Source organism: Sturnira hondurensis, unplaced genomic scaffold, assembly GCF_014824575.4.
Source record: "Sturnira hondurensis isolate 20B ecotype Veracruz unplaced genomic scaffold, ASM1482457v3 Scaffold0005220, whole genome shotgun sequence".
NCBI classification, from domain to species: domain Eukaryota; kingdom Metazoa; phylum Chordata; class Mammalia; order Chiroptera; family Phyllostomidae; genus Sturnira; species Sturnira hondurensis.
Genome location: NW_028077851.1, coordinates 6,296,480 through 6,316,690, shown reverse-complemented (window position 1 = coordinate 6,316,690; position 20,211 = coordinate 6,296,480). Strand labels below are relative to the sequence as shown.

At 43.2% G+C, this 20,211-nt stretch overlaps 1 protein-coding gene across 1 annotated transcript in view; it reads left to right on the top strand.

Moving 5' to 3' along the window:
• The first annotated feature begins 1,097 nt into the window (after window positions 1–1,097).
• Window positions 1,098–20,211, top strand: part of SYAP1 (synapse associated protein 1) — a 28,180-nt gene continuing 9,066 nt past the window's right edge. Inside the window, exons 1-5 of the mRNA XM_037046293.1 lie at window positions 1,098–1,429; window positions 8,769–8,887; window positions 9,948–10,014; window positions 13,268–13,341; window positions 17,820–17,959. Of these exons, the coding sequence (XP_036902188.1) occupies window positions 1,261–1,429; window positions 8,769–8,887; window positions 9,948–10,014; window positions 13,268–13,341; window positions 17,820–17,959 (569 nt within the window). The 5' untranslated portion in view covers window positions 1,098–1,260. The remainder of the gene's footprint in view (window positions 1,430–8,768; window positions 8,888–9,947; window positions 10,015–13,267; window positions 13,342–17,819; window positions 17,960–20,211) is intronic.

Below are 20,211 nucleotides of genomic sequence, written 5' to 3'. Positions count from 1 at the left end.
TTAATGTCAATGTCTCTGGTTACATTTTGCTTGCTTGTTTGTTTTGTTGATTAGGTTCCAGTTAAAGGTGAGATCATATGGTATTTGTCTTTCACCACCTGACTTATTTCACTTAGCATAATGCTCTTCAGTTCCATCCAAGCTTATTCAGCCTTTTCAAAGGTAGCCTTTCTTAAGGCAGAATTTTAAAGAAATTCCGACACATTCTACAACATGAGTGAACCTCGAGGACATTTGGTAAGTGAACTAAGACAAATACGGTACGATTCCATTATATGAGGTTGCTGAAGTAATCAAACTCATACAGAAAGTGGCAGGATTGCCAAGGACTGGGGGGAAGGGAGAATGAGGAGTTGTTTAATGGGCACAGAATTTCAGTTTTGCAACATGAAGAGGGAGACTGGTTGCATAACAAAGTAAGTGTACTTAACACTACTGAACTGTACACTTAAAAATGGTTAAGATGGTAAAGTTTGTGTATCCTACCACACTGAAAAGAATTTCTTAATTTAACAATTCCCTAATTTCATGATCTTTCCAGTGCCCAAATTTTCAATCCTTATGAAGTCATTTTTCCCAATGTTTGTTTGACTTAAGACCCAAATAAAATTCACAAATTGCCATGCCTTATGCATCTTAAATCGCTTTTAATCTATAAGGAAGCCCTTCTCCCCTTCCTTGCAATTTATTTGAATAAACAATGTCATTTGCCCTGTGGTTTCTCGCAGCCTAGATTGTGCTGCCTGCATCCCGTGTTCCTCCTTTAACACTTTTCCTCCATCCTCCTCATTGTCTGTAAATTGGTAGTTGGACCTAGATGGCCGGGGCTAGTTTTGATCCCGTTTGAGAAGGCGGCTAAAGATATCCATCCGCATGTGCCCGCCCAGCTGAAAAAGCGAAGCTAAGTCACCAGTAAAGCTGCTTAGAGTGAGAAAGACGGCGTTTCCACGCCTACGTCAATCACTACAAGGGTGGAGTTGGAAGAAAAGGGGCAGGGCAGAACTGCGTGGGAAAACGCCTTTGTCCGCTTTCCACGCGCGTAAGCGTTACGGAAACGGCGGGGCGGGGCCTTTGGCCAGAAGTGACGCACGCACGGCCGGCGTCTGAGTTGCCATAGAGGCGGAGAGAAGGATAGACTGGCTGTTCGGGGGTCGCACTTCCGGCCGTCTCCCGGGGAGACGCGCTTTGTGGAGTCGGGAGTAGGCGGCAGCGGCTGGAGTCTCCGGTGACCCGGGCCGCGGCGGCGGCCCCGCGGGCGGGATGTTCCGGGGTTTCAGTACTTGGTTTGGCCCGCAGCAGCCGGCAGAGGGTGGCCGCCAGTCCAAGGGAGACGAGCAGCCTGAGCGAGAAGCTCCACCCGAGCCGCACTCCGACGGGGTGGCGGAGTCGGCTGAGAAGGAGCTCCTTCACCAGGCCAAAGGCCTCGGCGGTGAGTCTCCCCCGTGACCAGCGAGTGTCGGAAGTGCCCGCAACCTTCGGTGTCACCCGCCTGGGACACGGCCCAACGTGGTCTGTGTTGTGGGATGGGGGAAGGCAGGTGTGTTTGTCGGTCGGTCCTCTCTGGACGGCAGAGGTTGGTGAGGAACTGGGCAAAGCCAAGCTTCATCTAGCAGTCAGATCCCCTGCCTAAAGTTCCCGGCGACATGTCACTCTTTTTTTTTTTTTTAATTGAGACAGAGAGAGAGAGAGAAACATCGATTTGTTGTCCTACTCATCCATGAAATCATTGGTTGATTCTTGCTTGTGCCCTGAGTGGGGATTCAACCCCTCAACCTTGGCGTGTTGGGACGATGCTGTAACCAGCTGAGCTGTCGGGCCAGGGCGACATGTCACTGTTTACAAAGTGTGAGCATTAAGAGCAAAGCTGCTGTAAAGCAGTGTGGCCCTACCTCTTTAGGTTTGACAAGGAATCTTTTCTTCAACCAGCCAACTTTCACTTCCACAACTTCCCACCGGAAGGACAGGGCCCTTTCGGGAGCTTGAGTAGGTTGAAAAAGTGACTTTTTGCCCTTAGGGAAGAATGTATTGTCCGAAGTAAATTGAGGAAGTTACCAAAGGCCTTGATCAGACTCGACTTATTTTTATAGAACTTTTTTCCTTACGGCAAGAAAGTAGCTGCCATTTTTTCCTCCTATGATGTGCAAGTCTCAGTACTAGGTGTTTTACGAATGATATCTCATTTAATCTGTTAAACAGCCCCATGAGTTGGAACAGCAAGCCCAGAGTGCTTACCCTAAGTAACAATCATAGTAAGTGGGAGCAGTGGAATTTGAACCTAGCTCTGTCTAATTTCAAAGCCCGTGTTCTTTTTGAGTTTACTGTCTAGTTTAGGAAGCACAGTGAAAAGAAGGCTTGAAGTGTAAATACGTGCTGTAGTAATTCTGATTCTAGAGAGACCTTGTCGGGCTTAAATAGTGGAAGAAAAACCTCTCTGAAAACGTAGGCCCTAAAGCAGCAGCACTGTGAGTGAGAGAAGGTAGATGTTAAATTTAGCAAGCATTTGCAGAGAATCTGCTGAAAGACAAGAGCACTAGGGGAGGCTGGAGCCTGAGAGTGGAGAAACACATATTTGAATGAGAAAGGCTCTAACCTTCAAAAAGTTTACTTCCGGGTGGAGGGGCAGAAAAAAGACAACCTGAAATCAAGGTAGTGTGTAATCTCAGCCCAACATCCCTAAACAGTGCACAAGAGAAATAAAACTAAGCATTGTGTGATAACATCACTAAACATGGAATGACTGTTTCCTGTGTAGAAAATTAGGAAGAGCTTGGAGTATTGGAGATATGTGAGGAGATGAATTTGACCAGAGCAGAGAGGCTATGTTAGGTAGTAGGGATAGATAAAAGTTAGGAAGTTGGCTATGGGGATTTACCCAATTTCGTACACTATACAGAACAGTTTTTATTGATCTTCAGGAGTGTATCAAAACTGGCTTCTGAAAACTTTGCGAGGGCTTCATTTAAACCTCATGTTTGTATTTATTTATTTTTTAAAAGATTTTATTTACTCATTTTTAGGGAGAGGAGGAGAGAGAAGGGGGGGACATCAACATGTTGCCTCTTGTGTGCCCCCCACTGTGGACCTGGCCTCCATTCCCTGGCCAGGGAATCGGACTAGTGACCCTTCAGTTCACAGGCTGTGGCACTCAATCCACTGAGCCACACCAGCCAGGGCTGAATATTTTTAAATAAACATGTATTTGACATGGATGTCTACTTCAGAGTTTAATGCCGTAATCTCTTTTCTGACCAGGCTCTCCTGATGTTTGGGGAAGCTAAGGTTAGATGGAAGTACCTCTACCCACTTCCCACACCCACACACACATTGCCAATTTACAGTTTCCAAATAAATGCAAGCTCTTGTAGCTCTGCTGTTTATGTGATTTTAAAAAGATACAAAGGTTCTAGTTTATACACAAATCTTCAGAAAGACTAGATGATCAGTTTTTTATTTCTATGTATTGATCGTAAGAGATGCGTTATCTTTAAGAAGACACATCCGTGTTTTGAAAACTGAAATTAAACGTCTCTGAGTCTGACTCCCATTAAGTAGATTAGTTTCTTTAGCCTTTTAAAATCTATGTGGAGCCCTGGCTGGTATAGCTCAGTGGATTGAGTGGGGGCCTGGGAACCAAACAACCACAGTTCGATTCCCAGTCAGGGCACGCACGTGCCTGGGTTGCAGGCCAGTTCCCAGCAGGGGACGCATGAGAGGCAACCATACATTGATATTTCTCTCCCTTTCTCCTTCCCTTCCCCTCTAAAGATAAATAAATAAAATCTTTTTTTAAAATTAAAAAAAATAAATAAAATCTACGTGGAATCTCCTAGAAGCCCCATTTGTTCTGTGAACATTTGTTGAGTGCCTCCCTTTGAAATTGGACCCTAAATACTTCTGCTTCATGATGACCTAATTATAAATTTAGGCAACTCACCAGTTACAAGGAGTGCACACCCAGGCACTGCCTCTACCAAAACCAAATCTTCCCGTCCTTGGCCCTCCCTCCTGGTAAATTTAGGACTTCTTATGGTCACCAGCTTCAGAAGAGGGCAGTGTATAAGCAAACTCACTAAAGAACTTCTCCCCACCTCCCTGTAGGCCTCATGTCTCAAAGTAACGTCTTATTCATAAATTGATTGTGTGGTTTTGTCAGAGTCAAGCAAATTAGATCTTTATCTGCACTCTTCCTGTAAAAAAAAGTACCTCTGAGAGTATTAAATATCTGAGTTCTACGCATAGTTTAAGTAAGTGGAAGGTGGGCAGACATGAGCCTTGGCTTTTTCAAAACCAGTCCCTAGGGCCAGTCCATGCCCAGGATTAGAGGAAGGGCCTCCTCCTCTTCCATCTCCTTTAAAAAATGCTATTAATATTTGTAGTGGAACTGCGGTCATTAGGCCACACCTCCTTTTCTCTAGGGAAAGTGCATTTCAAGTTCTAGATACCTAACTTGATTAGTTTACAACTAAGAGGACTCCAAAAGTTAGTGTTTACACAGGGAAATGCATGTCTTCTTTGACATAAAAGTGTAATCCCCAAATCAGTTCTGATGACAAACCCAGCTTTTACCATGAGGAGGGCCGTGCACGTGGGGAAGAGCTTGGATCCCATGGTTTAAGAACAATACAAAAAACTGGAGAGTTTAGTTTGAAGAAGAAACTTAGGAGCACTGCTTAAAATTCTGATACATTTTTGGTTTTTTGTGTTTTTTTTTTTTTAAGAAAAAAGAAAAGTCATTTTATGTTACTTAAGGGAACAGATCTTAGTCTGAAAGGTACAGATGACAAGTTTTCTGAATTAGAGATGGATAACAGTAATAATTGGCTGTCCTTTGAAGTCATATGCTCCCCATCTCTGGAAGTGGGACTACCTGGACAGTAGGTTGAATTAGGTAACCTCTATATTCCCTTCCAATATAAAGATTCTAAAATTGTATGAAATGTGGTATTTTAAAAAAATTAACTAGTGTTTTCATAAGAATATTAATGTTCTAAGGCTCATACATGCCTTAAAAACCACTATCTAATGTCCTGGTCAGTGTGGCTCGGTTGGTTGGAGCATCATCCTGTACACCAAAAGGCTAGGGGTTTGATTCCCAGTCAAGGCATATACCTAGGCTGCAGGTTCAAAACCCAGTCAGGGCATTTATGGGAGGCAACCAATAGGTGTCACTTTCTCTCCTCCCTTCTCTCTCTGAAGTCAGTGAACATATTAAAAGAAAGGAAACTCTGATTATTTCCCCATTGTAACAGCAAGCCTTACACTACCTTTCTCTCTTGACTGTGATAAATTTATGCTTTTTCTTACCTTTGAGAACCTTCCCACTTTCCTCTACCCTGATTATGCCATTCAGTTCTGCAGGCTCTTGTCACTTACTCAGCTGACATGAGGCAGTATGAGACTGTGGCACAAGCTTGCCATTTAGAGGCAGATAGCCTGTGCTTAAGTTCCTTACACTAGTTACTGTCTTTATTGTGATATCATTCACAAATTATCCACAAACAGAGGTTTAATGAGAAGACCTTGATTGTTTGTGTCCAGTGTTCCCCAAACCACCCCCAGGTTTGATGAGTACCCATCAAAACTGGGGTTTCTTTGGTAAGGCGGAAGGGGATAGGCTATTGGTAGGCAGTCAGTGGGGTAGGTCTGCCCCTGTCATAATGGACAAATAATTTATCCTCTGTGGGCCATGGCATTCCTATCTGTAAACTGGGCAGATTATACTTACACTTCCCAGGATGGTCATGAGACTAAAATGACATAAGGAAAATGAAGATATGAGAATGACTGCCTTTAGTGTTCGTGATCCGGCTCCTCCTTTCGTAGGGTTTTAGGGGTATGCTCACTTGCAGATGTTTTACTTCCTTTTCTTCCTTGTTCCAGACCCTCTCTTGTGCCTAAGTTCCTGAAGTGGACATTGTACTCCTGTTACTTCCTGTTAACTCTTACTTTAGTCTCAATTTTTTTCCAACCACATAATAAAAACTGTCTTTAACTTGGTGTTGAATGATCTCTTTGCAAAATTAATAAACCACTTCTTGTCCTTAGGAGCCTCTTACCTAAAAGTCTCCTTGTCATTCTCTCTTGCTCCCCTCTCCCTCTGACATCAGAATCCAGGCCACTCTCTAATTACTTCAGGGAGACCTTCTCCCTCCCTTCTCTGAGTTTAATAAATAATCTTGCCCCTCTGGTTGGCTATAAGTCTTTTGTTTGTTTAGAGCAGGACATTCATTGAGGGAAAGAACTGTGCTTTCTCCCATGTTCAGTGTGTGTAGTGTATTTCACCCATGGAGTCATTAAAATCTGAGAATTAAGATGATTATGATAGCCCTGGCTGCTGTGACTCAGTGGATTGAATGCTGGCCTGCAAACCAAAGGATCGATGGTTCAATTCCCAGTCAGGGCACAGGCCTGGGTTGTGGGCCAGATTCTCCCAGTAGCAGGCACACGAGGGGCAGCCACACATTGATGTTTCTCTTCCTCTCTTTCTCCCTCCCTTCCCTTCTCTCTAAAAATAAATAAATAAATTAAATTTTTAAAAATTGTTATTTATCTTCAGAGGGGAAGGGAAGGAGAGAAGGAGAGAAATATCAATGTATGGTTGCCTCTCATGTGTCCCCTGCTGGGGACTGGCCTGCAACCCAGGCATGTGCCCTCACTGGGAATCGAACCGCGATTGTGTGGTTCACAGGCCCGCGCTCAATCCACTGAGCTACACCAGCCAGGGCTAAATAAATAAAATTTTTAAGAAAATTATTATGCTAAAATACCAGTTTTTAAATGACAAGTCCTCCCTTAGGGGGGAAATGTCAATTCTAATTCAAAATGTATTCCTGAGAAATCTTAAAAGGAACTCTGCTGTTTTAGAACTTTAGGTCTCTTTATTTGCAAAGAATGTCTTTACAAAGTAGTGTGGCTGTCTACCCATTTTATCATATAGCACTCTGGGTAAATAGGTTAGTCGCAGCCGAAGAGAAATAGGGATCTTCCTAAAGCTCAGTACTTACAATGTCAGTTATCCATTTATGCATTCAGTGAGTACTTATTGGACACTCACTGGGTGAGTCAGACAGCCTGGTCCCTGCCCAAGTGGGGCTTAGGATGGGCCTTCAGTCCTGCTGAGGAGACAGATTCGACAGTGGCGTGAATGTTGTTGATTGAACAACACGGTTGCTGAGGGATGCCTACTCCAGTCAAAGAGTAAAATGTCCCAGGAAGTGATGTGTCTGCAGAGACCCACAGGATGTGCAGCCAGGAAAAGAGAGGGCGGGTAGCCGTTTCCAACCAGGAAGTAATGTATTTGAGGCCTCCTTGGAGATACTCAAGGATTTCTGTGGTCATAGGAGTGTAGAATAGGAGTGGGGAGAATAGTGAGCATGAGAGCTGATACAGATAGTAGCCTGTGGTATAGTCACCATGGGGTGTTGATGTCATTGACAGATAGACACCATCAGACACAGTGGGAGAAAGTGGACTGTTTAACAGTAAAGGCTTTGGGAAGTGAGAGAGATGGTCATGCAGATTGGGACATCATACGCTGCTCCCAGATAGCGGTATAAGTTTCCTGCTTCTCTGAAAATGACACTACCCAGAGTAAGTATTTAATCGGGTGTGCCAAGCTCCCTTTGTCGTTCTTATTTGCCATTCTTACAGGGGTTTTCTTCCTGCCTGAATGTTGTGATTCAGTCCCCCGTCCCCTTCACGGGTGTAAATAGCAGAAGCAAGACCGCTCTAACAAGATCCATAGGCCAGTTGCTCTAGAGCGTCCCCTAGTGGGGCCAGCTTGAGGACCTACTTGAGGACACTTCCTGTGGCCTAGATAGTGCAGAGTGTGAACTTTGAGATATTTGTCTACATACAAGCCTTTATAGTTTATATTTTAGTGCAATAGAGCCTTGATACATTGTGTCTTTTCAGGTCTTCAGAAAAGTTAGTTTTATGTTTTTATTTTGTAAAGGTGAAAGTTTGTGTCTTCCAGTTTTCATTTTGTTTTATGTATTTGCTCATTATTAGTTAAGAAGGGTTTCTGTTTATATTAGGGCTTGCCAAGATTCCTACTTATTAAAAATCTGCCAGATTTCTGGTGTTGCTCATTGGATTGAACATGGGCCTGTGAAGCAAAGGGTTGCTGGTTCAATTCCCAGTCAGGGCACATGCCTGGGTTGCAGGCCAGGTCCCCAGTAGGGGACACATGAGAGGCAACCACACACTGATGTTTCTCTCCCACTCCTTATTCTCTTCCCCCCTCTCTAAAAATAAATAAAGAAAATATTTTTTAAAAGATTTTAAAAAATCTGCCACATTTATCATACAATGGGTTCATCTAGGAAAGGAGGGACATCTTTTCTTTGAACAGGAGGGAGGAAAAAGAAAATAAAGCTGGGATACTTAGGGTCTAGAAAGAAAGGAAAGGAAAAAGGGAGCCTTGATCTCATTTGTATAGTTGGAGGGGAGATTTTACTGAGGTAAAAGTTAGAACTAGAGCCTGGAGACGGGGAAGACAAGTTTGAAACAGCTACTGGGGGAAAACGGGGAGCTTGCTAAGAGTCTTTGGAAGAGATGCATTAGAGACCCAGTGTGGGTGGGTGCTCCGCTGAGGAAGTGCAGGACTGGCAGTGCCTCCCGTGTTTTTGTTTCAAGTTTAATTAACAGGGAGCGCGCCCCTATGATTTCAGATTCTTACAAGACCTGTTTCTGGGAGAAACTACGAATGTAGTAACCATTGTACTGGAATGGAGCACAGCCTCTTTTTTTGTTTTTATTCTTTACAGACTATCTATTTAACTTTGCGACCGCTGCTACAAAAAAGATAACTGATTCAGTTGCTGAAACAGCACAATCGATAAAGAAATCAGTAGAAGAAGGAAAGATAGATGACATCATCGATAAGGTACATTTAAATATCTTTTGGTAGTAGGAATTTATGAAATTCGTTAGCAGCTAATATCCCTTCTTATGGGATAACCCAAGAAGATATCCCTTCTTATTTTAATAACCCAAGTAGAATATTCTATTCTGGTAAAAGTATTAATATTGGAGATTCTAGGCTTTTTTTCCTCTCTCTGGGTATCAAGTGGCCATGGTATAAATTATCTGATTTAAATAACCTTTGTTTTTTTAATGTAGTCTAAAACATATTGATACTTTTGGGTAGTACTGAACTTTTCATATTATGAGTTTAATTTTTAAGTATTAATCAACTAATGAAAAGCACAAATATATCCTAAAGGGTTACTTTAGGATATATTTGTGCTTTTCATTAGTTGATTAATTTTTTGAAATCTTAGCCCATTATGAACAGCCTTTTAAGACACTAACAAGTTAGTTTGTTCATTTTTTACTGTGGTGAATTTTATTTATGTTGATACTTATTTGAATTAAGGAGATCATCAATTTAATTTTAGATAGCTTATTGTTTAGATACTTTTGTTGTGTGTACTATTCGTTAGAATGAGATTTCACCTGTCTTATATTTTTTTAATAATGCAAAATTTCAGTTTTTAACTTATTTTTGCATTTGAAAAGACAGCTCATCACAAAGGGCATTGAATAGTTAAAATTCAAAAATGATGACAATTCTCTCTTGTTGCAGATAGAGGAAGCTATCACTTTTTTAGCCTTTTTATTTGAAGAAAACAAAATGTTTCAAATAGACTTTACAGCCCTGGCCGATGTAGCTCAGTGGATTGAGCACGGGCCTGCGAACCACGTGATCGTGGTTCGATTCCCAGTCAGGGCACATTCCTGGGTTGCAGGCCAGTTCCCAGCAGGAGACTCACGAGAGGCAACCATACATTGATATTTCTCTCCCTCTCTCCTTCCCTTCCCCTCTAAAGATAAATAAATAAAATCTTAAAAAACAAAACAAATAGACTTTACAGATCTTGAATGCAATTCTTACCTAATAATAAACTTTTTGAGGTAATTTGACTCTATGTATTTTTTAATAGACTATAATAGGTGATTTTCATAAGGAACAGAAAAAATTTGTTGAGGAGCAGCATACAAAAAAATCAGGTAAGTATAGGTTTGTTGAACACAACTTGCCTGCCAAATTGCATTGAGTACTTATTACATGCCAGTCACTGAGAATACAAGGCCCTGAGAATACAAAAATGTGTAAGTAATGGCCTCCATTCTTTGGGTAGTACAAGGACTAGTGGGGAAGACAAACCTATAAACCTTTGGGGTTTAAAGAAATGAAGGCATCGTCCCCTGTGGCTGGGATGGTGGGTGAGCTCAGCCTGTGATGACCCGTCTGAGGAGCAGTACCTTTCTTCACTGACAAATGCTCGTTTAAATGTTCACTGTTATAAAATCTCAGAATCCCTACTTTTACCATTTGGTGGTGCTCAAACACAAAACCGGCCTCATGCCTTTGAATCTGGCAAAAGTAGGGTAAAAGAATTCAGTCCATTTGGGCAGTGTTACCATTCAAAAAGAACTAGTTAGTCTTGTGGTGAGTTCCCGTCAGGCATTGTTGTGCCTTGGTAAACTCAGAGGTATGAAGCAGCTCTTTGGGACAAATAAACTATGCTAATTAGCATAACAGTGATTAATGGGAAGCAGTAAAATTGGCTTGGAGACTTGGCATAAAGCTGGTTTGTGCCTCTGAGATATGAACTATGAGGGCATGAGGGTGAAAGGCGTGGAGGCGATTTTATTTTTGAGGTGCCCATTAAACAGCCAGGTGAGAGAAACATGTACAAAGGCAGGGAAGGGAAGGCAGGTGGCATATCAGGAAAATTTTATTCCTTGGTTACATGAGTCGCATATCGGGTGCCAAGTAACCACGTGGGACTAGTGGCTTCCAGATTGGACAGTGCAGATGTAGAACATTTCCATCATTGCAGAAAATTCTGTTGGTCAGCACTGTTCTAAACTAATCGAACAGGGTCCAATAGCAGTTCATTTGTTCAAAGCATGGAGGAGAATTCCATCTACAGATACATATTATTAGTCAAGTCATGTAAAAACCCTGAGAGTAGGTGAGCTCCTTGATGAAAAGTGTGCCCAGCGTGAAGACAGATAAGTGGAGATCTTCCATGTTTAGGGGAAGGAGGAGTGGAAGGAATTGACAGTTCTGAGTGTCTACTAAGGGGCGGGTGCTTTATACAGGGTGGGGCAAAAGTAGCTTTACAGTTGTTCATACGGAAAATAATACAGTAATTAATAAACAATAACACGAGAATAAACTTTGTGTTTCACATACTCAGAACTGTAACCCTACTTTTGCTCCACCCCGTACACTACATGTCATTTAGTAAAAGGAAAGACCAGCAAGGTTAGGTAATTGCTGAAGGTTGCTCAGCTGGTAAGTGATGAAACAAGCCTGCCATCCAAGCCTGCCAGCGCCCATTTACCCAGGAGAGAACAGCTAGCAGAGAGAGGCAATGGAGCCTCCAGAGGGGAGAATTTCCAGGACAGCACCATCTGCTGAGAGGTCCATTCGCAGTGAGCATGAGAGGGCGCTGTGTAAGTTCTCCACATTCATGAGTTCACTTAGCCGTCACGAGAACTCTGTGAAGTGCTTGCCTTTATCTCCATTCTCCAGATAAGGAAACTGGCCTAGAGACCGAAGAACCAAGGAGTGTCCACGGGGTTGGACAACCAGGAGGTTATTGGTCACTCAGAATAGATGAGTTTCAGGGAAGGGGGGATGTGCGGATGACTTTTCCTTACCAGTAGCTTGGGCCCTGGGAAGACCTCATATCTGAGGATAAGCAGTGCTGGGAGAAACTGCCCCAGGTGAACAGACTTAAAATGGAGACCAAAGTTTTAGAGGGTCTTTACCCTAATATTTTTTTAAAGTATCAAAATTTGTTTGTCTTGTAATTAACAGAATTTGGATTGTAATTTCCACCATTTGCTTGTTTAGGATGAGCCGAAGAATGTCATTTGCTCATGTGTTCATCCATGCATGAACATATGTATGTCTTCTGTCAACTGGCACACAGTAGGATGTCTGTACCACTTCTTTGACTTGTGCAGCATAATAGTAATAGGGATTATTTCTGCAAAACTGTGAGGACCCTCTGCTGTGTATGTTCTGTGCCAACCACCCACCTCCGTAGCGTTAGCTCTGCTGACTTGCCCCGCTCCAGGCTCAGACGGTAGAGCTGCTTCCTCTGAACACCCCACTTACCCACACACCCAAGTGAACACCTCTGAACTCCTCCCCCTCCAAGGTGGGCTCCCAAGTCACCACCGCGCAAACTGCGGGGGACTTACCTTTCCAGGTGGTTGCCATTTGTCATCTGGCATTATAACCATGCTGAGTTGCAATCATCTCATTTTCTTGTCAGCCCGGAGACAACAGGCTGGGTTGTAAGGCATCTTGGTATTCCCAGCACTTCGCCTCTAAAGGCTCAGAGGATTTAATCCCGGCCTTGATGCTTACGGCCTCCAATTTGCCCGTTTCTTTCATTTGCTTCCCCTCCTGACAACCCCTTTCTCGATTCCCAACTGTTTATCTTACAGCCTCCTTACAACATTTTGTCATAAGACAAGTGTAATAACTTTCTTTGAAAGTTTTTATTTGCAAATAATTTTAATATACAGAAAAGTTGCAACAATAAAAGTAGTATAGAGAATACTGATACGCTTTCTACCCAGACTGTGAAAGTTTTACAGCTTTAGGAAATTTAACATGGATGTAATACTCATGGTCAAATTTTGTTATTGACCCAGCACGGTCTTTTATACATTTCCCCCCTCAGCACAGTACTGCATTTTTTGTCACGTCTCTTAGTCTCCTTTAATCTAGAACATTTCCATAGCTTTTTTTTTTTGGTCTTTTATGACATAAATGGTTTTAAGAATTCCCCCCCATTTTTTGTAAATAGACCACTTCTCATTTGAGTTGTATTTGATACTTCCTCACAGTTAGATTAAAATTAGATTCAGATTATGCCTTCTTGGTCAGAATACTACACAGATGATGTGTCCTTCTCAGGGTATGTCATTGGCAGGCCCACAATAGCCATCTCTCTCTTGTTGGTGATGCTGATTTTGGTCGCCTGGTCAAGGTATTGCCCAATTTCTCCACTATATAATTCAAGGTTTGTTATTTTTAAACCAACATAAGATTGGTTTAAAAAAAACACAGTCATGCATAAGATTTATGCTTTAAGTGTGGGAATTATGAGGAAATCATTAGTAAATTACTAAAATGGTTGTATGGAAACTTTCTCGTTTTTCAAACCACAGTTGCAGTGTAACCCTTGTGACCTGTTTTTTCTTTTCTTCTCTGCTGTTGCACACCTTTTAGAAGCAGCAGTGCCTCCATGGGTTGATAGCAGTGATGAAGAAACAATTCAGCAACAAATTTTGGCCTTATCAGCTGTAAGTGTCTTATGATCCTCTGTGTAGAAGTACTTTCTTCCTATCACAAGTGTATCCTTAGCAGGTGTTTTTCTTCTATACGATTTTTTAAATCTTTTAAGACGTTAGGAATGTACAGATCAACTTTCACTAATTTTTTTTTACTAACTTTTAATTTGCTTCTCCGTAAGTTCTTTTTTCTTAATGGAATACAAGAACCTATTACACAAAATAATTCTTTCAGCTTTAAAAGAATTCTTTTATGTTATTAAGATGGATAATCTTTTGAAATATGTTATGATCCAAAGCTTCCAGACAGCATTCTGATTCTTCTGAATGAAATGATTATATTCTAAGTTTCTTTTTCACTGCTATATGTGTTTGAAACTGAAGTTGAAAGAAATGAATTTCATATGCTGGCCCACAAAAATTTCTCTTGGGACTTCAGAGGGAACGTAGTTAACAGGTGTGTAGACCTGACAGTTTCAGAAAGCGCTTTCACACACATCATCTCTTTTCAGCCTCACCGCACATCTGCGAGGTAGACAGGGGCTTTTGTCGCCATTATACAGTTGTGGGGATTGGGACTCTCAAATGTGACCCTCGCTTTCCTGTGTCTCCACTGGGCTGTGAACTCTCAGGGGGCAGAGACTGGCTTTAATCACTGTTGTAAGGACCAAGCCCCCCACCTGGCACAAGACTCAATGAATAGAGCTTTTTGTTGTCAGTGGTTTTTAAGTTTTGTTTTTAACCCACTTTTTTTTGAAGATTTTATTTATTTATCTTTAGAGGGGAAGGGAAGGAGAGAAGTATCAATGTATGGTTGCCTCTTGTGTGTCCCCTGCTGGGAACTGGCCTGCAACCCAGGCATGTGCCCTGACTGGGAATCGAACCGCGATTGTGTGGTTCACAGGCCCGTGCTCAATCCACTGAGCTATGCCAGCCAGGGCTTTAACCCACTTTTTAAAAAATCAAAATTATAAGTGGAACCTCAGACTAGACAACAAACAAACTGGACTTTACCTTCCTTCTAGCCTTCCCCCAGGGCATTTTATGATTTTTCTTTCCATTAATAAACCTTTAAAGGTCTGAGCATCCATTACAAGTTCAGTGTGAACAGCATGTATTTTGTTTACTGTGTCACAGCCAAACTTGACACTGATGTGATATACCTGCATATCCTCAAAAGAAATAGGGACAGTTAAGTAATTGTCATTTGAGGGGAAACATCATAAACATATTGGTCAGCTCCCCCAGCTCCTTTAATCACACCCCCCCAAACCTATTCTTCTCATCTTCTCTATCTTAGAATAGGACTCAATTTATTCGCCCTTTTTTTCTAGCCACAAACTGGGGGTCTTCCTTGAGTCGTCATACCTTCCCTTCCTCCTGCCCCTCCCTCTGAGTCCTGACAATGCTGTGTTCAGAATATAGCTCTGGTCCACTTTTTTCCTGCTACCACAGTGGTCCTGCTGCCATCATCTGCCCAAGACATCTCATCCATTGTCCCTTCCTTGCCCTTTCCCAGCACAAGCTTATTTCAGCAGCCAGAAGGATCCATAACTGGTGTGAATCATTTCATGTCACTCCTCCCTGGCATTGACTCTTCGAATGGCATCTCATCTCTTATAGACTAAGATATAAACTTCCTCTGCAATTTCTGAGGCCCTGGGCTTTACACACCTCTCCTCCCTCATGCCCCACTGTGCTGGCCGCCAGCACTGTAGCCACAGTTTCTGTCTGGTGGACAACTAGGCCCATTAGGAGGCTGCTGTAGAAACCTCGGGGAAACATTGGGGCAGCTTCAGGCTTTGAAGTTTTTTACACTGGAAGGTAAAATAACTAAAATCCATTTAGGCTCACATTCTTGCTTTATTCATATAGGAATTCTCAAAATCCAAAGATATTTTTTAAATCCAACATAGGCAAGATGAGGTGAAATTGGTGCTTTTAGGAGCAGCATAAACGGCTTCCATCTTTCTGGGGAGAGTTTGGGCAATATGTATCAAAATAATCTTACTCTTAGACCAGAAATCCCACTTCTAGGAATTTAGTCTAAAGAGATCCCTTCAGAAGAGAATCTTTCTAAGAAAAGATTAGGAACAATATGGTGACTACCAAAATGAGCTGGTTAAGTGAATTATGTTCATTTGGTGCAGACATAGCTACTTTGGAGATGGGAAGATATTTGTGACCCTGAGTGAAAAGGGAAAATGTGATCCACAGCACCTAGATAGTGTGTCTTTCTGTTTAGGTGAAGTTTTATTTGTACAGACACTGTACATACGCAGAGAGACATGTCCAGGAGGGTGTGCATGGTGTTGTTTGTGGATGGTGGGGATTTTGACTCTGTGCTTTGCTTTTGTTTTGAATTTTTAGAAAACAGGTGTGGAGCATATTTATAAGTAAAAGCATGTTTCAAAAAAAAGAAATAGATTAGAAACAGTCTTGATGGTTTGAGTGGCCCCAAACAGCAGCTTTTGCCTTGGTTGTTATGCTCGGTCTGTAGGAGAGGGGATGATCGGACATGTCCGTTTATACAGTAATCAGCGGAGCCGTGTGCTACCTCAGGAATTCCAAGCTACCCTCGTTCCCTAGGAAATGGGCCCTATCCAGGAAGCTCTGCCTTTGGGCTTTGCATTTCATTTCCTTCTTGGCTAACTGAAGAAAAGTGGTCCAAGAGCAACACGAACTGTCACGGCTCTTCCAGGTTGGGGGTTACAGCAGCGTTTTCTCACAGTTTCATGTCACGTACTGACTCTGGGTCAGAAGCTGTACGACAGTCTTCGGTGAAGGGGATGCTTTCTCACTGCAGTCTTGGGTCGAATGTCTTTTTAATGAGACTGCAGTTTTAATACACTAACGACAGAGTGTTTGCAGAAGTATTTGTATGGCGTTTTATTTTGTCAGTACCTCTTCATGGGTTGTGGATTCTCTAACCCTTAGCGTAAGGCAGCTTAGCCTGAGTGCAGCAGTGTGAAGAAGGACTTACTTAAAGTTATTTGTCACGTTTTTAAAAGTTTTTATTTATTTACTTTTAGAGAAAGGCCAAAGGAAGAAGAAAGAGAGGTACAGAAACACTGGCGTGACAGAAGCATCGACCGCTGGCCTCTCATATGTGCCTTGACTGGGGACCAGATCCGGGACCAAACCTGTGACCTTTCGCTTTGTGGGACAGTGGCCCCAACCGAGCCACACCGGCCAGGGCTTTATTTGTCACATATTTTTTAAAAGAAGATTGAGTCCTGACCGGTGTGGCTCAGTTGGTTGGATGTTGTCCGGCAAAGTGAAAGGTTGCAGGTCCAGTTCTCTGTCAAGGAGCTTATGAGAGGCAAGTGAATTTTTTTTAAAAAGATTGATAGCTAGCAGGGCAAGAAGAGTTAAGGGGGGGGGCAGTTAATTCATTTTCCTGCTCTCTGCTGCAGGCTTCCTAGCACCATGCCTTTTGCTTTGGAAACTTGCAGGAAGCAGACTGCAGGAGTGAGCAACCGGGAGGGCTGCGTGAGAAAATTGGAAGCGGTGCATAAGTTCAAGGTGGCAGGATCTCAGTATCTTGCTGTCCCTGTAGTGTTGGCACACCTGTGCAGGGTTCATCATGCATAGTGAAGTCAGTGTCCTAGATAAAAATAGGCAGAACACGTGAGATGCATAGGCAGCCCATTGAGTTTGTGGCTGCGCTACAGTGGGAGGAATACTTGACCCCGGAAGGGGAAGCCCTGCGTCCTGGCCCTGCCACTCACAGCACAGGCCTGATCTTGGATAAACCATTTTGCTTCCGTGACCCAGTTTCTTCCTCTGTAAAGTGAGGATAGAAGCGCTCACTTCATAGTGTTGCAACAAAGAAGCTGGGGTGGCAGCTGGGGCCCCAGGCTTGGGCTCACTGCAGCTCAGCAAAAGTTTATTGATTGAACAAACAATGAACCTTTTCCCAGCCTGGCCATGTTCTGCAGAGAAGCCACACTGTGTCTGTCAGTCACCATCACATTCCCAGGCTCTTGGTATAGGGACGGACCTGTGCAGCTTCGCAGGGATTTGTCAGGCAGAGCCTGGGCCTTGGCATTCTGTCGAGAGGAGTAGGATGAAAGTGTGGCCTGTGCACACTTGAGAAGTAAATTGAGTGGTGGGTTTCAGTTTTCTGATATGACCACCAAGGTTAGCTGACTTCAACTGCAGTCAGAATGTTTCTAAGATTATCTACAATAGTTTTCACATACCTAATGGTGCCCAGTAAAACAAACATGTATTCATTATGATTTCAGACTATATAAGCTCAACTATGTGCATGATTGACTTCCCTGGTCTCTCACAAGGCTGTCCAGTAGAGACTTAAAAATATATCAAAGGAGTGGTCATTCTCTGCTCTCTTTTAAGTGGACAGGTTAATGACAGTTCAGTGGACTTGTGGCTGAAGTGTTTAGGAGAATTTCAGTATTCATACAATCAATGATGCATTGTTAAATATTAATTGCATTCTGTGGTTTTGCCCCTTTTCATCAAAGGACAAGAGGAACTTCCTCCGCGACCCTCCAATCGGTGTGCAGTTTCATTTTGACTTTGATCAGATGTACCCTGTTGCCCTAGTCATGCTCCAGGAGGACGAACTGCTGAGCAGGATGAGATTCGCTCTTGTTCCTAAACTGTAAGCACTGTGTTCTCATGGCGCCGCTATGCAAAATATGTACGGGTGTTTCAGTGGCCTCGGTCGCGTGCACAGTGTCAAGGGAAAATTGAAGAATGGGGGCCAGAACAGATTCAGACTCTCTTCATAACAATGGGCTCTGTGGTCCTGACCAGTGTGGCTCAGTTGGCTGGGTATCATCTCACAAAAGGTCACCAGTTCAATTCCCAGTCAGGGCACATGCCTGGTTTGTGGGCCAGGTGCCCAGTTGGGGGGTGTGAGAGGCAGCCATGCATCGATGTTTTTCTCTCTCTTTCTCCCTGTCTTCTCCTCTCTGAAAATTAAAATCTTTAGAAATGGGGGTGGGGGGGGCTCTGTGGCCCTTCAGTACCAGATACACACACACACACTCTCACTCTCTCTCTCTCTCTCTCTCTCTCTCTCTCTCTCTCTGCACCACAGAATCAAAACTTTTGGGAAATTTGGGGTGAGGCTAAGATTTGCTCTTTTCATCTCTAGTGAGAAGGTAGAGTGCAGTTAAGGTGTATGAGGCCCATCAGGACCGGCTGCGCCGTCTGCGCACTCTGCCCTGTTCCCCGGCAGGAGTGTTCTTGTCTCTTTTCCTATTTTCCTCTGCCCGCCTCAAATCCCTGCCTGTCCTTGAAGTTCCAGCATAAGCACAGTGTTTTCTGTGACATGCCCCTGGCTGCCATTGGCTGTAGGCCCCCTTCTCTCCCCTCCGCCACCACAGCCTCTTCCCGTCCTCCTCACCTTTTCCAATTCCAGTCCCTTATTTTGAAACCGTCATAGACATGAGTGTTCCTTTTCTCTAGCATACTATATGGATGCGGTGTCTTACTGTTCTCTGAGGACATGAAGTTTCTTGAAATAACTCTTCTCTCTTCTCTCTTCTGTGAATTTTGTGTTTGCTTTGGGCTCTGTCTTTCATGTTGCAGGCTTTTCTGCCATCCTTTGGGCGAAGGCACCATGCTGAGACATGGTCAGGGCTGTGTGTTCCACAGGCTGTTGGGGCCTGGTGGCTTCCTAAGAGCGCCCTTCAGCGTCCTGCCAGGCTGCAGGTAAAATAGCAGAGAAAGCCTGGCCCCTGCGGCTTCGTTCCCTACGGTGCTAGGACCCTGTTGTCAAATATGCCAGCCAACCCTGAGTGCGCAGAGGCTTAGGTCCTAGTGGACCCTCAGACTGTGCCAAGGGGGGACATGGTCCCCGGTCAGAAGGGACGGCAAGGGGAGTCGGGGCCATCTGCCTCTCTTTAAGGCCCTGTTTACTGCCCCTCCTGCCTTGGAACAAGAGTTATATAGAGTCCTTTATTTGTTTTTCCTTGTAGTGAAATTCTTCCCTTCATAATTATGAACATATTGGTGGTAAATTACTATTATGCTCACAAAACCCTGGGATGTGGGTTTTGAACAGTTTAAATGTATATATCTGTTTGAAGCTTTTTTTATCTCAGAATTTGAATAGTTGCCTCTTTCTCAGAGAAGCACAGCAAAGCTCAGGGGTCCAGGGGTACTCCATGCACAAAAGCTCCATCAGCTTGAGAACTTTGGAATCACCCTAGGCCACACAGCCGACGCTCTGCCAGTGCTCTGGGGACTGTCCAGAGGCCCTGAGGCGCTGAGCCTTGTGGCCTCGGGTGCTCACGGCAGGCATGTCACCATCCATAGTTTTGTTTTTTTGACAATTCTTTCTCCCTCTCACTGCTGACAGTAGTTTGATTTCTTTTTTAAGCTTGCAAAATTGGTATTTGGCAAATAGTATTTCAGATTTGTTGCTGGCTAAGTAAACTGCCCATTGAGTAATGTAATTCCAATTTCCTATTTACAATTCTGTTAGCAATGCTTTAGAAATTAGGTTTGGTTTGTTAGTCTTTATCTGTTAGAAATGCTTACTGAAGTATTCACGGATGAAAGGGTGTGATATCTGCCATTGCCTTAAAATTTTACAACCTACCCCCAAAGAAAAGCATTGTGTGCAGGGAAGGAGGCATAGACGAAGCATGACTTGCAAAATGGTGGTGGTTCTTAAAGTTAGGTCATGAGTACATGGGGGTTCTTTGTTCTGGTCTCTCCACTTCTGTTGAAATTTCCATAATAAAACAAAACAAAAATGAGTCATCACACATAAATACAGGGCTTCTGGACTTTTCCTTCTGACATGCAGGAATGCAACTTTGATCATTTCAGACACTTTTTCTCAACAGAAGCCATCACTAAGTAGTAACGATTTAGAAAAGGAAACAAGTATTTTCTCTG